This window comes from Ranitomeya imitator, chromosome 10, assembly GCF_032444005.1.
Source record: "Ranitomeya imitator isolate aRanImi1 chromosome 10, aRanImi1.pri, whole genome shotgun sequence".
NCBI lineage: Eukaryota > Metazoa > Chordata > Amphibia > Anura > Dendrobatidae > Ranitomeya > Ranitomeya imitator.
Window position 1 is genome coordinate 139,445,730 of NC_091291.1, and position 12,043 is coordinate 139,457,772.

The 12,043-nt window shown below is 50.5% G+C and overlaps 1 protein-coding gene across 4 annotated transcripts in view; it reads left to right on the top strand.

Moving 5' to 3' along the window:
- Window positions 1–5,509: 5,509 nt before the first annotated feature.
- CLSTN1 (calsyntenin 1) overlaps window positions 5,510–12,043 on the top strand; it is a 79,564-nt gene continuing 73,030 nt past the window's right edge. For 2 of the 4 annotated variants that reach the window (XM_069741776.1, XM_069741778.1), the window contains exon 1: window positions 5,524–5,817. In XM_069741776.1, coding sequence (XP_069597877.1) covers window positions 5,736–5,817 — 82 coding nt within the window. In that variant the 5' untranslated portion in view covers window positions 5,524–5,735. Of the gene's footprint in view, window positions 5,818–12,043 lie in introns of all 4 variants that reach the window. The other 2 variants (XM_069741777.1, XM_069741775.1) reach the window with 2 other exon arrangements.

Here is a 12,043-nt window from a genome sequence, read left to right on the forward strand (position 1 = left end):
TTACCTCCCAGACGTGCTGTTCTGTGTCCGTTTTGGGTCAGGTGACAATGTGATTTAATGTGACCTCTGCAACCAATCAGAAGGCGCTGATCAGCGTTCAGTCTTACATAGTCTATCACATGATATAACAATGTTGCTTGATGGCCGAAGAACACATCGCTACCTTCCGAGGATCGGCGCTGGCCCAGAAAGTAACGATGCAGTGTTAGTATTTTATGATGGACAGTGGAGCTTAGGGCCGTGTTCATATGTAGGGTAAAATTTTAGCTGTTTTTCTGCTGCTTTTTATCCACGTTTTCAACAGGTGTCGGCACCAAAACATTCAATAACAATTTTCTCTGACTATTGCGGGTTTTGTTGCATTTTCCCTTTTATTTGATGCATTATTGGGCATATTTGAAGCAGTATTTTTGAATGTTTTGATTTTTTGTAGCAGAGAAAAGCTTTGCGCACCTCCTCTCCTGTGAGCTGGGGATGTGGGCAATTATACCCTTTAAGATATTTCCCGCGCCAGGTAGTGATGCCAGCCGTGGATCTTTAGACTATAACTTTAATATTATCTCCGTCTGTCCATTATCTATTTTTAGTTGGACGTTGTCTCTGACAGAAGTATTATGGGGCACCGTATATTGTGGGGCACGTGCTAGCATTATGGGGGCACTATATATAGGGGGCACAGGCTGGTGTTATGGGGCACTGAATATACTGGGGGTATGTGCTGGCATTATGGGGCACTGTATATTGTGGGGCACGTGCTAGCATTATGGGGGCACTATAGGGGGGCACAGGCTGGTGTTATGAGGGCATTGTATATATTGGGGGGCATGTGCTAGTATTATGGGGCACTGTATATATTGTGGGGCACTGGCTGGTATTATGGGGCACTGTATATACTGGGGCACATTATATATAGGGGCACAGGCTGGTGTTATGGGGTACTGTATATACTGGGGTACATTATATATAGGGGGCACAGGCTGGTGTTATGGGGCACTGGCTGGTATTATGGGGCACTGTATATACTGGGGCACATTATATATAGGGGGCACAGGCTGGTGTTATGGGGCACTATATATATTGGGGGCACTGGCTGGTATTATGGGGCACTGTATATATTGTGGGGCACGTGCTAGCATTATGGGGCACTGTATATATTGGGGGCACTGGCTGGTATTATGGGGCACTGTATATACTGGGGCACATTATATATAGGGGCACAGGCTGGTGTTATGGGGCACTGTATATATTGGGGGCACTGGCTGCTATTATGGGACACTATATATTGGGGGCACTGGCTGGTATTATGGGACACTGTATATACTGGGCACATTATATATAGGGGCACAGGCTGGTGTTATGGGGCACTGCATATATTGGGGGCACTGGCTGGTATTATGGAACACTGTATATACTGGGCATATTATATATAGGGGGCACAGGCTGGTGTTATTTGGCACTGTATATATTGGGGGCACTGGCTGGTATTAGGGGACACTGTATATACTGGGCACATTATATATAGAGGGCACAGGCTGGTGTTATTTGGCACTGTATATATTGGGGGCACTGGCTGGTATTATGGAGCACTATATATTGGGGGGGCACTGGCTGGTATTATGGGGCACTATATATTGGGGGGGCACTGGCTGGTATTATGGGGCACTATATATTGGGGGACACAGGCTGGTGTTATGGGGCACTATATATTGGGGGGCACAGGCTGGTATTATGGGGCACTGTATATATTGGGGGGCACAGGCTGGTATTATGGGGCACTGTATATATTGAGGGCACTGGCTGGTATTATGGGGCACTATATATTGGGGGGCACAGGCTGGTATTATGGGGCACTGTATATATTGAGGGCACTGGCTGGTGTTATGGGGCACTATATATTGGGGGGCACAGGCTGGTGTTGTGGGGCACTGTATATATTGGGGGGGGCACTGGCTGGTATTATGGGGCACTATATATTGGGGACACAGGCTGGTGTTATGGGGCACTGTATATATTGGGGGCACTGGCTGGTATTATGGGGCACTGTATATATTGAGGGCACTGGCTGGTATTATGGGGCACTATATATTGGGGGGCACTGGCTGGTATTATGGGGCACATTATATACAGGGGGCACAGGCTGGTGTTATGGGGCACTGTATATATTGGGGGGCACTGGCTGGTATTATGGGGCACATTATATACAGGGGGCACAGGCTGGTGTTATGGGGCACTGTATATATTGGGGGCACTGGCTGGGGTTATGGGGCACATTATATACAGGGGGCACAGGCTGGTGTTATGGGGCACTGTATATATTGGGGGCACAGGCTGGGGTTATGGGGCACTGTATATATTGGGGGCACAGGCTGGTATTATGGGGCACTATATATTGGGGGCACAGGCTGGGGTTATGGGGCACATTATATATAGGGGGCACAGGCTGGTGTTGTGGGGCACTGTATATATTGGGGGCACTGGCTGGTATTATGGGGCACTATATATTGGGGGCACAGGCTGGGGTTATGGGGCACATTATATATAGGGGGCACAGGCTGGTGTTGTGGGGCACTGTATATATTGGGGGCACTGGCTGGTATTATGGGGCACTATATATTGGGGGCACAGGCTGGTGTTGTGGGGCACTGTATATATTGGGGGCACTGGCTGGTATTATGGGGCACTATATATTGGGGGCACAGGCTGGGGTTATGGGGCACTATATATTGGGGGCACAGGCTGGTGTTGTGGGGGCACTGTGGCTTATTACGGGGGCACTAGTCAAGAACTGCAGAGAGCAGGCAGTTTGCATAATGTGAAGGCAGGTATTATCAGGCAGGTGTTATCAGGCAGGTATTATCAGGCAGGTGTTATCAGGCAGGTATTATCAGGCAGGTATTATCAGGCAGGTATTATCAGGCAGGTGTTATCAGGCAGGTGTTATCAGGCAGGTGTTATCAGGCAGGTGTTATCAGGCAGGTGTTATCAGGCAGGTGTTATCAGGCAGGTATTATCAGGCAGGTGTTATCAGGCAGGTGTTATCAGGCAGGTGTTATCAGGCAGGTGTTATCAGGCAGGTGTTATCCGGCAGGTGTTATCAGGCAGGTGTTATCAGGCAGGTGTTATCAGGCAGGTGTTATCAGGCAGGTGTTATCAGGCAGGTGTTATCAGGCAGGAGTTATCAGGCAGGTGTTATCAGGCAGGTGTTATCCGGCAGGTGTTATCAGGCAGGTGTTATCAGGCAGGTGTTATCAGGCAGGTGTTATCAGGCAGGAGTTATCAGGCAGGTGTTATCAGGCAGGTGTTATCAGGCAGGTGTTATCCGGCAGGTGTTATCCGGCAGGTGTTATCAGGCAGGTGTTATCAGGCAGGAGTTATCAGGCAGGTGTTATCAGGCAGGTGTTATCAGGCAGGTGTTATCAGGCAGGAGTTATCAGGCAGGAGTTATCAGGCAGGTGTTATCAGGCAGGTGTTATCAGGCAGGTGTTATCAGGCAGGTGTTATCAGGCAGGTGTTATCAGGCAGGTGTTATCAGGCAGGAGTTATCAGGCAGGAGTTATCAGGCAGGAGTTATCAGGCAGGTGTTATCAGGCAGGTGTTATCCGGCAGGTGTTATCAGGCAGGTGTTATCAGGCAGGTGTTATCAGGCAGGTGTTATCAGGCAGGTGTTATCAGGCAGGTGTTATCAGGCAGGTGTTATCCGGCAGGTGTTATCAGGCAGGTGTTATCAGGCAGGTGTTATCAGGCAGGAGTTATCAGGCAGGAGTTATCAGGCAGGAGTTATCAGGCAGGTGTTATCAGGCAGGTGTTATCAGGCAGGTGTTATCAGGCAGGTGTTATCAGGCAGGTGTTATCCGGCAGGAGTTATCAGGCAGGTGTTATCAGGCAGGTGTTATCAGGCAGGTGTTATCAGGCAGGTGTTATCAGGCAGGTGTTATCCGGCAGGTGTTATCAGGCAGGAGTTATCAGGCAGGAGTTATCAGGCAGGAGTTATCAGGCAGGTGTTATCAGGCAGGTGTTATCAGGCAGGAGTTATCAGGCAGGTGTTATCAGGCAGGTGTTATCAGGCAGGAGTTATCAGGCAGGAGTTATCAGGCAGGTGTTATCAGGCAGGTGTTATCAGGCAGGTGTTATCAGGCAGGTGTTATCAGGCAGGTGTTATCAGGCAGGTGTTATCAGGCAGGAGTTATCAGGCAGGAGTTATCAGGCAGGTGTTATCAGGCAGGTGTTATCAGGCAGGTGTTATCAGGCAGGTGTTATCAGGCAGGTGTTATCAGGCAGGTGTTATCAGGCAGGTGTTATCAGGCAGGAGTTATCAGGCAGGTGTTATCAGGCAGGTGTTATCAGGCAGGTGTTATCAGGCAGGTGTTATCAGGCAGGTGTTATCAGGCAGGAGTTATCAGGCAGGTGTTATCAGGCAGGTGTTATCAGGCAGGTGTTATCAGGCAGGAGTTATCAGGCAGGTGTTATCAGGCAGGTGTTATCAGGCAGGTGTTATCAGGCAGGTGTTATCAGGCAGGTGTTATCCGGCAGGTGTTATCAGGCAGGTGTTATCAGGCAGGTGTTATCAGGCAGGAGTTATCAGGCAGGAGTTATCAGGCAGGAGTTATCAGGCAGGTGTTATCAGGCAGGTGTTATCAGGCAGGTGTTATCAGGCAGGTGTTATCAGGCAGGTGTTATCCGGCAGGAGTTATCAGGCAGGTGTTATCAGGCAGGTGTTATCAGGCAGGTGTTATCAGGCAGGTGTTATCAGGCAGGTGTTATCAGGCAGGTGTTATCCGGCAGGTGTTATCAGGCAGGAGTTATCAGGCAGGAGTTATCAGGCAGGTATTATCAGGCAGGTATTATCAGGCAGGTGTTATCAGGCAGGAGTTATCAGGCAGGAGTTATCAGGCAGGAGTTATCAGGCAGGTGTTATCAGGCAGGTGTTATCAGGCAGGTGTTATCAGGCAGGTGTTATCAGGCAGGTGTTATCAGGCAGGTGTTATCAGGCAGGTGTTATCAGGCAGGTGTTATCAGGCAGGTGTTATCAGGCAGGTGTTATCAGGCAGGTGTTATCAGGCAGGTGTTATCAGGCAGGTGTTATCAGGCAGGTGTTATCAGGCAGGTGTTATCAGGCAGGTGTTATCAGGCAGGAGTTATCAGGCAGGTATTATCCGGCAGGTATTATCAGGCAGGTGTTATCCGGCAGGTATAGCACGATTCCATATGATGGCTTCTTCTCTCACGACAGGTGACATGAGGACTCCTGAGGTAAATGTCGCTGGGTACAGGGTGTGCCCTGGTGCAGAGCATCTCCAGGATACAGGCAGTGCCCTCCACCGCCCATCACCGATCCTGCCCCATCTCATCCCCTCAGGCAGAGGGCGGCGCTGCTAGTTCACCTCAGCCCATCAGGGGCGGGAAAATCCTGCGTTCCACAGGCAGCCAGTAGCAGCTGCGGAAAGCTCCTGCCGTGGGCGTGTCTCCAAGAACGTGGAACGCAAACGTTGCAGTGATTGGTAGGTGTGGCAGGAGGGCGGGGCTGGTCTCCGCGGTGCCCGCAGACACAGAGACGTCTTCTCAGCAGCATCCGCCATCTTAACTCCGCACCGGGTACCGGAGCTCAGAGGAGGAGGCGGGCACGGGACTCGCGGAGCGCAGGCCTCACCCTCCCGGATTATCGGAACACAAGCACCGAAGGAGGAGGGACGTCTGGTTGTTCGTAGCTCCCGGAGCGAGGGAGGAGGGCGGAGAAGATGATGCCGGGGATGTGGCTGTGCTCCCCGGCCTGCCTGCTGCTCGTCACCGGGCTGGTGTGTGCTGCACTGGCGGCCCGAGGTGAGGGGGATGGGATGTGGGGGTTCCGAGGAGGTGAGGGGTCATAGGGCGGAGGTCACCGCAGCAGGAGACGGTTACCATGGAGACGTCAGCAGGAGGAATTATGTATCACCTCTGATGTGTCCTAATGTCTGTTACATCTGTCTGCTGTCCTTCTATGTATCCGGCTAACTATGTATCATCTATCCTATCTATCATCCATCCTTCTATGTATCCGGCTATCTGCATGGAACGTTCTCCTGATCAATTATCTATGTGTCATCTATCCTTCTATCATCTATCCTTCTATCTATCACCTATCCTTCTATCTATCATCTATCCATCCTTCTATCCTTCTATCTATCATCTATCCATCCTTCTATCATCTTTCCATCCTTCTATCTATATCCTTCTATCTATCATCTATCCATCCTTCTATGTATCATCTATCCATCCTTCTATCATCTATCCATCCTTCTATGTATCCATCCTTCTATCATCTATCCATCCTTCTATCACCTATCCTTCTATCTATCCATCCTTGTATCTATTATCTGTCCTATCTATTATCTATCCATCCTTCTATGTATCCGGCTATCTGCATGGAACGTTCTCCTGATCTATTATCTATGTGTCATCTATCCTTCTATCATCTATCCTTCTATCTATCACCTATCCTTCTATCTATCATCTATCCATCCTTCTATCCTTCTATCTATCATCTATCCATCCTTCTATCTATCATCTTTCCATCCTTCTATCTATATCCTTCTATCTATCATCTATCCATCCTTCTATCTATCATCTTTCCATCCTTCTATCATCTATCATCTATCCTTCTATCTATCATCTATCCATCCTTCTATGTATCCATCCTTCTATCATCTATCCATCCTTCTATGTATCATCTATCCATCCTTCTATGTATCCGGCTATCTGCATGGAATGTTCTCCTGATCTATTATCTATGTATCATCTATCCTTCTATCTATCATCTAATCCTTCTATCTATCATCTATCCTTCTATCTATCATCTATCTATCCTTCTATCTATCATCTATCCATCCCTCTATCTATCATGTCTCTTTCCTTCTATCATCTATCCATCCTTCTATCTATTATTTCTCCATCCTTCTATCTATCATCTATCCATCCTTCTATCTATCATCCATCCATCCATCCTTCTATCTCTTCTATTTCTTCTGTCATCTATCCTTCCTTCCTATATCTATGTGCCCATAGTGACATTGCCGGACAGTTGTGATCAGCAGCCACGTTTAGTTTCGGCCCTACTTTCACCATTTCCATGCCGGAGTGACACCTGGCAGCCGTTTGCTTGCACGTTAGTGGCCCCCCGGCTTATAATGGGCCCCGGGAGCCCTTCTCCAACTATATGACCATTTATTATTAGTATTTCTTTTCCTAGCACCGTTGATCCGCCCGGGGCTGTACATGAGGAGCGTTACCTACAAGTATATATTACAGTGCACAAACTCCCAATGACAGCCGGGTACAGAGGAGAGAGGGCCCGGGGCCCCTGCCGGCGTACTGTCTATAGGGTAATAGGGAAGGAGACCGTAGATTCATCCGTTGTTCCCGGATGTTATAGACTGAATCTTCCTCAACCCCTTTCTATTATTTTACAATGGGGAGGGGTGTCAGACTTCTCCCCCAGAGACCAAAAAAAAACCTGAAGCATTTTCGGCTGATGTTAAAGGTTTGATTGTGGTATTGCCATAGACGCCGAGATGATGGCTGCCGTCACTACGCCAGGGAGCAGCTGCTCCGATTAATGGGGGCATTAGGACAATGGGAGAAGTACCTCGAGTGCCCCGATCGCTGCCTGTCTTGCCCTTGCCAGGGTACCTGCAGGCTACATGGAAATGTCCCTTCTGTGCTGTGCAGGGATTCATTAATCTCCTCCCCGGGGAGCAGCGCTCCCATTCATTTAGGATCCTGCACCCAGATAGGGGGTCCAGGCAGCATTGTAGGTCCGGGGTATGCGCATTGCAGATCTCTGTACGATGGATAGCAGTGGAGACCACACACAGTGACAACAGAAACCTCATTATATAAGAACGGGCCCGTGTCACCCCCTCTGCTCCGTATTGGGCCCCTTCTTCTTGCTGTGTTGGGGAATATTTTCTTTCAGGTTTATTCGCTTTGTATATAAAATATTGTAACAATGCCCCAAATATTTGCATCTCTGCTGTAATCTCGGGAACCTCGTGACGCTCTGTAATTTATTTGCATGGACTCGTCCTTTGCCCAAACATCTCATTGCCAGGAATATCTGTACACCATGTATTGGTGAATGGCGACGAGCTGCTGTTAACCCTCAAGGTCCTCTCCTCCGCTCCAGCAGTCGTATCTGCCGCTTGCTATATTGGACAGATATGTGGTATTCAGCAGATGGGTGTATAAATATATTGAGTCCTAGTAAGACAATACTGCTGGAAATGTGCTTTATTTTTGGAGCGTGCTTTGCTGGCGTCCCATAATAGTGCGAGTCTTGTGACGACCTCCTAGATCCCTTTAGCACAATGCTTTCTAATTATGCTTAACATACTTAATGCTCCTCGCCGTTTAACTGTTTCTGCGAGATGAGACTTGGAAAGTGTGGAAGCGTTAGGCCAACTTTATTATTACTGTAATTTTAGTTTATCCCCATTCACGTTAGATGATGAACAATCAAGATGACTTTTATTGAATGTCCATAGGGGCCTCAAGACCCTCATACACATTAGATGGATGTCGGCCGATCATTCGCCTGACAACAATCTCCTCTGACTCCCATACACGGGAGTGCTAACTCCTGGAGAACAATACGATTGTCTGTCCAAAATTAGCAAAGAAAATCCCAAATAATTGCAATTCTTCTTCCACTGATTACAAAGCGAAAAGCTGACAGCACAGAGATGGCGTCCGTCAGTGTGCTGGCCGTGATTTTCACAGACCTATAGACACTTATAGGTGACTGATCCAGAACTTGGATTGAACACGGACCTGTATTTTTTTTTGCAAATAAAGCAAGAGCATGTGAACAGCCCCATTGTACTTTAATGTATGTGGATTCTGTCTGTGCAAAAAAAGGACACCTAAATACACAGCGCTGTGTTATAATGGAGTGAATGTGGAGGGAGCGATAAATGGCTGCCAGATGCCTCTGTTGTCGATTACCCGGAACTGAGGATGGGGCAGATCTCACGTACACGCACACCTGGACTGAGGATGGGGCAGATCTCACGTACACGCACACCTGGACTGAGGATGGGGCAGATCTCACGTACACGCACACCTGGACTGAGAATGGGGCAGATCTCACTTACACGCACACCTGGACTGAGGATGGGGCAGATCTCACTTACACGCACACCTGAACTGAGGATGGGGCAGATCTCGCTTACACCCGCACCTGGACTGAGAATGGGGCAGATCTCACTTACACGCACACCTGGACTGAGAATGGGGCAGATCTCACTTACACGCACACCTGGACTGAGGATGGGGCAGATCTCACTTACACGCACACCTGGACTGAGGATGGGGCAGATCTCACTTACACGCACACCTGGACTGAGGATGGGGCAGATCTCACGTACACGCACACCTGGACTGAGGATGGGGCAGATCTCACGTACACGCACACCTGGACTGAGGATGGGGCAGATCTCACGTACACGCACACCTGGACTGAGGATGGGGCAGATCTCACTTACACGCACACCTGGACTGAGGATGGGGCAGATCTCACGTACACGCACACCTGGACTGAGGATGGGGCAGATCTCACTTACACGCGAACCTGAACTGAGGATGGGGCAGATCTCACTTACACGCACACCTGGACTGAGGATGGGGCAGATCTCACTTACACCCGCACCTGGACTGAGGATGGGGCAGATCTCACTTACACCCGCACCTGGACTGAGGATGGGGCAGATCTAACTTACACGCGCACCTGGACTGAGGATGGGGCAGATCTCACACCCGCACCTGGACTGAGGATGGGGCAGATCTCACTTACACGCGCACCTGGACTGAGGATGGGGCAGATCTCACGTACACGCACACCTGGACTGAGAATGGGGCAGATCTCACTTACACGCACACCTGGACTGAGGATGGGGCAGATCTCACTTACACGCACACCTGAACTGAGGATGGGGCAGATCTCACTTACACGCACACCTGGACTGAGGATGGGGCAGATCTCACTTACACGCACACCTGGACTGAGGATGGGGCAGATCTCACTTACACGCACACCTGAACTGAGGATGGGGCAGATCTCACTTACACGCACACCTGAACTGAGGATGGGGCAGATCTCACTTACACCCGCACCTGGACTGAGGATGGGGCAGATCTCACTTACACGCGCACCTGGACTGAGGATGGGGCAGATCTAACTTACACGCGCACCTGGACTGAGGATGGGGCAGATCTCACTTACACCCGCACCTGGACTGAGGATGGGGCAGATCTCACTTACACGCGCACCTGGACTGAGGATGGGGCAGATCTAACTTACACGCGCACCTGGACTGAGGATGGGGCAGATCTCACTTACACGCGCACCTGGACTGAGGATGGGGCAGATCTCACGTACATGCGCACCTGGACTGAGGATGGGGCAGATCTCACTTACATGCGCACCTGAACTGAGGATGGGGCAGATCTCACTTACATGCGCACCTGAACTGAGGATGGGGCAGATCTCACGTACACCCACACCTGGACTGAGGATGGGGCAGATCTCACTTACATGCGCACCTGAACTGAGGATGGGGCAGATCTCACTTACACGCGCACCTGAACTGAGGATGGGGCAGATCTCACTAACATGCGCACCTGAACTGAGGATGGGGCAGATCTCACTTACAAGCGCACCTGAACTGAGGATGGGGCAGATCTCACTTACACGCGCACCTGAACTGAGGATGGGGCAGATCTCACTTACACGCGCACCTGAACTGAGGATGGGGCAGATCTCACTTACACGCGCACCTGAACTGAGGATGGGGCAGATCTCACTTACATGCGCACCTGAACTGAGGATGGGGCAGATCTCACACGCGCACCTGAACTGAGGATGGGGCAGATCTCACTTACACGCGCACCTGAACTGAGGATGGGGCAGATCTCACTTACATGCGCACCTGAACTGAGGATGGGGCAGATCTCACACGCGCACCTGAACTGAGGATGGGGCAGATCTCACTTACATGCGCACCTGGACTGAGGATGGGGCAGATCTCACTTACACGCACACCTGAACTGAGGATGGGGCAGATCTCACTTACATGCGCACCTGGACTGAGGATGGGGCAGATCTCACACGCGCACCTGGACTGAGGATGGGGCAGATCTCACTTACATGCGCACCTGGACTGAGGATGGGGCAGATCTCACTTACACGCACACCTGGACTGAGGATGGGGCAGATCTCACTTACACGCACACCTGAACTGAGGATGGGGCAGATCTCACACGCGCACCTGAACTGAGGATGGGGCAGATCTCACTTACATGCGCACCTGGACTGAGGATGGGGCAGATCTCACTTACACGCGCACCTGGACTGAGGATGGGGCAGATCTCACTTACACGCACACCTGGACTGAGGATGGGGCAGATCTCACACGCGCACCTGAACTGAGGATGGGGCAGATCTCACTTACATGCGCACCTGGACTGAGGATGGGGCAGATCTCACTTACACGCACACCTGAACTGAGGATGGGGCAGATCTCACTTACATGCGCACCTGGACTGAGGATGGGGCAGATCTCACACGCGCACCTGGACTGAGGATGGGGCAGATCTCACTTACATGCGCACCTGGACTGAGGATGGGGCAGATCTCACTTACACGCGCACCTGAACTGAGGATTGGGCAGATCTCGCTTACACGCGCACCTGAACTGAGGATGGGGCAGATCTCACACGCGCACCTGAACTGAGGATGGGGCAGATCTCACTTACATGCGCACCTGGACTGAGGATGGGGCAGATCTCACTTACACGCACACCTGAACTGAGGATGGGGCAGATCTCACTTACATGCGCACCTGGACTGAGGATGGGGCAGATCTCACACGCGCACCTGGACTGAGGATGGGGCAGATCTCACTTACATGCGCACCTGGACTGAGGATGGGGCAGATCTCACTTACACGCGCACCTAAACTGAGGATTGGGCAGATCTCGCTTACACGCGCACATTAGATTTTTCTGTGTGATC